General features: G+C 45.3%; 1 protein-coding gene across 1 annotated transcript; it reads left to right on the top strand.

Annotated features, from left to right (window-relative positions):
• Positions 1-592: 592 nt before the first annotated feature.
• Positions 593-3,917, top strand: LOC127291763 (uncharacterized protein At4g14100). Its single transcript, XM_051321081.1, has 2 exons — positions 593-1,162; positions 3,525-3,917. Exons 1-2 carry the CDS (start codon positions 688-690, stop codon positions 3,695-3,697), a joined length of 648 nt encoding a protein of 215 aa, XP_051177041.1. The 5' UTR covers positions 593-687; the 3' UTR covers positions 3,698-3,917.
• Positions 3,918-4,119: the final 202 nt, after the last annotated feature.

The following is a 4,119-nucleotide window of genomic DNA, read 5'->3' as shown; positions in this document are numbered from 1 at the left end:
CGATCAACGAACACTACAGTAGTTTTCTTTGTGTGCAAATCAACTAAATCACGGAACACACATAATACGCCGTATAAACCCATATGAGGGGGAATGTGGAATATGGCATTTGAGATTTTCCATGGAGCCACAGCAATTATTCTTGTAAAATATTAGATTCAGTTTTAGCTCCATCTGAACCTTCGCTAAAGCCCATGCCCTGGAAAAGGAAATCTTGTACTGCATTTTCTTTGGCTTTTTCTTTGGGACGAGCTAATTACTAGGTATCTTCTCACCGGTGGTCTTTCCTCCTTTAAATGGCGTGGATGATGCATTGCTGCCTTTAAATGGTCCGACTTTCCAGTAAAAAAAGTGGAGTTATGACACCTCCGGAACTCACTTGAACTGAAGGAAGCTTGACGTTGGAGCATAATTTGAGCTTTCAAGTTTAGCTTTAGCTGATCGAGTGAGACGGATGCACTGTCACTATACATGTGTGCACGGATAGGCAGCCGCTAGGTCGCTCCGGAGCGGACGTCCTCCTGCTAGGTCTCTCCAGACCATAATGACAATACTACCCTTGGAATTATCCAGAACCAAATCCAGTGACCAGTGTACCAAATTGGTAGCATTGTCTTGTTCAGAACTTCAGATTACCGGTGAGCGGTGGCCGGCCGGCCGGGCGTTGCGCGAGCTCGCGAGGAGAAGATGCCGCATCTCCGTCTCCTCCTGGCCGTCCTCCTCCTTTGTCTCATCTCCCTGCTCCCGGACTTCGCCGCCGGCGGTTCGCCCGACCCAACCCCAACCCCATGGCCGCACCAGTTCCACGCGAAGCTCATGATGGAGTACAAGGGGAACCTGTCCCTGGCCGACCTCTGGTACGACTGGCCGCGGGGCCGCAACCTGCACGTCATCCGCTACCAGCTCACCGCCGACGCGCCCTACTACGACGCCGAGTGGAACAACGGCACGTCCTTCTTCTACACCCCGGCGCGCCGGACGTGCCGCTCCGCCGCCGTCGGGGTCGGCATCCTGCGGCCCGACTGGCTCGCCCCGGGCGCCGCCTACATCGGCCGCGCGTCCGCCGGCGGGTTCGACTGCCACGTCTGGACCAAGGCCGACTTCATCACCTACTACGAGGATGTGGCCTCCGGCCGCCCCGTCAAGTGGATCTTCTACACCGGTAATCGCTGATTCATTGGCCCTCATCCTCATCCTCATCCTGCCTGCCTGTGGTGATGAATGCCACAGATGGCAAAATTAGCTTGTAAAATGCGTATGATTCCATCGATGTAGGGCGTGCTGCAGTGGCAACATTAGGGGTACACCCGGGTTCTCTTGTGTGGTCAGGGGTCTTATTTAATATACATTAACAGTAATTTGGGAGTGCTAATTCTGTTGACGAGATGGCAATTCACACCGGGTACAGCTCAAACAGAAAGGATAATGACAACCTTTGTTCATGATAAAGAGTCAGAAAAAGAATCAGCCACACAGTTCTAGTGGACAAACAGGTCTAGTGGAGTCTCACTATCCCTAGAATATGACAACCTTCTTTCCTGAGTCCTTCTAGGTATATTTATCTTTCAGCAACAAAGGGAAGGTTTGGAATTCTTGTAGTGGCTTACTTTTCAAAGCGCCTTCAAATGTTGTAGTTTAGCGTTGATTTGTTTAGTTTCAGAGCTACTGTATATGGATTATTTTTAGTACGCTAACCAGTCAGTCTGCTCCACCACTACTCCCTCCATTAACAAATGCTACGCATGCAAAAAAAATATTACAAAAATTGTACTTAAGTGCTCTTCTATTCCATTATAGTATGACTGTTTGCTCTCAACCCATGAACATGACACTATGAGCAAACTTACGGTTAATAGTCGTTGGAATGAGTCCTGTCTCCCTACAAAAAAAAGGGATGAGTCAGTGTACCCAATCCTTCGTCAAATTTTAATCCTGTGTACCGCTTTCCAGGCAAGTATACAACCAGGTTTAATCCTGTGTACATCAAATTTTAAAATCAGTGAGCTGTATTACCCATGAACATTGGCTGCACTGTAGGGCATTTTGAGTTGTTTTAGCTTTTTCTCTTGCAAGGCTTGGTATGAGATGCACTTCTCATTGTTAGAACATTGTACATACATCTATGTGTCATATCTTAATCTATAGGTTTGATCCTACAAACAGATAGTAGACAAGACCAAATGTCTGGCTGGAAAATTGTTTTCAGCCTTCAGCCAAACTAAACGTATATGTGAGGACTGATAGTCTGTTACCTCTTCCTTGCTCAAGATGTATCATAGGTATTGTGCTATATTTATCTATGGTAGTTACCATGATATGCATCACAGTAGGCACAAGTCAAACTGAGAATATAATAGTAACAATAGACTAATTAAGCAGAATTAAGTTTGTACAGAATCATAAAAATTGCCAGCATATTGTGGTGACGGGGAGAAATAAATGTAGTCAAGTATCACTCTTGCTTAAGAGTTAAGACGCACAATTTTTGCAGCAGTTTTGTCCATAATCACACCTTTCCTTCCCTGACTGTTTACTAGTGAAGAGGAGAAATGAAGATTGTGAAGTCTCACCATCTACAAAGATATACAATGTTGATGTTTTATCTCTTAGCTGAAGCTGCAGATTCAAGGCTGACGGCTAAAAATATTGCAGATGGTTCTGGGTCCAAGGCTCTAGTAAACAGAGCCTGTCTAATACCTATGGTCCTCTATCACAAAACTGCAACTCGAATAGAGGAAACAGCTGATGGATTGGCATGTTCAGTTTTTTGGACCCATGTGTATGACCTTAGCGGGTTATCTTAATGGGTTGGAACCAAACTAACAAACAAAGGATTGGGCGAACCATTAAAGAAAATAAATCTGGTTGTTTTAGGAAAATAATCCACGGAACCCTAAAGCGGGATAGCTGGACCCCCACTTGTTTGCTCACGACCTACCTTAGGTGCCAAGCTGGATGCATAGATGTTAGTATCCAGTGTTGTGTTAGCTTCACTTAAGCGCTAGAGAATTTGTATCTACAAAGAGAAACGCACACCTTTAATCTGCGGAATAAGTATATCGATGTTGCTCAGTGTACCAGTGGAACCAGTATAGCGTAGCATCTCAAGTCACCTGGGCTAGTTTTTGATGACCAAGGTGAATATAACTTGAACTCCCTCCGTTCCAAAATAAATGTCATAGATTTATCTAGATTCGCATGTATCTACATCTAAAACGCGTCAAGACTCTAGATACATGCGAATCTAAATAATTGTGCAACACATATTTTGGAACGGGGGAAGTAGTTCTTTTTTTTACCATGGTACCATAGGGCAAGATTTTGGGAAGTAGTTTATAAGGCTGATTTGTGTTTGGTAAGTATATATGAAACCAACCAGGTCAGATTGCGTTACAAATTAGCCACCACAAGTGTTCTTATTGTTCAGTCATACGGCATACCACAGTTATACCACCTATATGAATATGACCCTTTCCCGATGCAAACCTGAATTTGGAGCACGCTAACAATTTGTGATCCCACAGGGCGGACCGCGCACGTGATGAGCTTTGAGCCAGGGGCAGTGCTGGAGGGCGAGGAATGGCAGGCGCCTGCATACTGTTTCACCGATGGAACGACCAAGAACACCCTCATCTCTGAACCTGGTGGGTTTGATGATGAGAGCTTTATCCCCAAGATCAGATTGCTGAGAGGCTAATTAGCCTATCTTGTGGAGTGGAATCATAACCGTTGCTGCTGTTGATCAGTGTGTTCGGCATGGTGTCCCAGGCGCTGCATGCCAAGTGTAACGACTTGACTGTGCTGCTGCTGATCAAGTGTCTGTACATGATGTTCTCTGTTACCCGCTTCTTTGCGAATTGATCTGCTTAGATTTTATGGAGATTCCTGAGCAGTACCATAAAGAGGTGATTATTTTAGCCGGTGTTAAGCTGCGTCCGTGAGCTCCCAGATTAACTTGGTTCAAAGTAAACGAAATCCCAGCAAGCTAGATGGAAAAGCAGAGACTGAGACATAGAACAGCATCACTGGATAGTGCATCTCGTCTGAAAACTTGGGGAATTGTCGAGTTTTTTCACTGAAATGACAGGTTACCTAACTGAACGGAGGCATCATTCGTTA

This window comes from Lolium perenne, chromosome 4 (assembly GCF_019359855.2).
Source record: "Lolium perenne isolate Kyuss_39 chromosome 4, Kyuss_2.0, whole genome shotgun sequence".
Classification (NCBI taxonomy): domain Eukaryota; kingdom Viridiplantae; phylum Streptophyta; class Magnoliopsida; order Poales; family Poaceae; genus Lolium; species Lolium perenne.
This window is presented reverse-complemented; position numbering and strand designations above follow the sequence as displayed.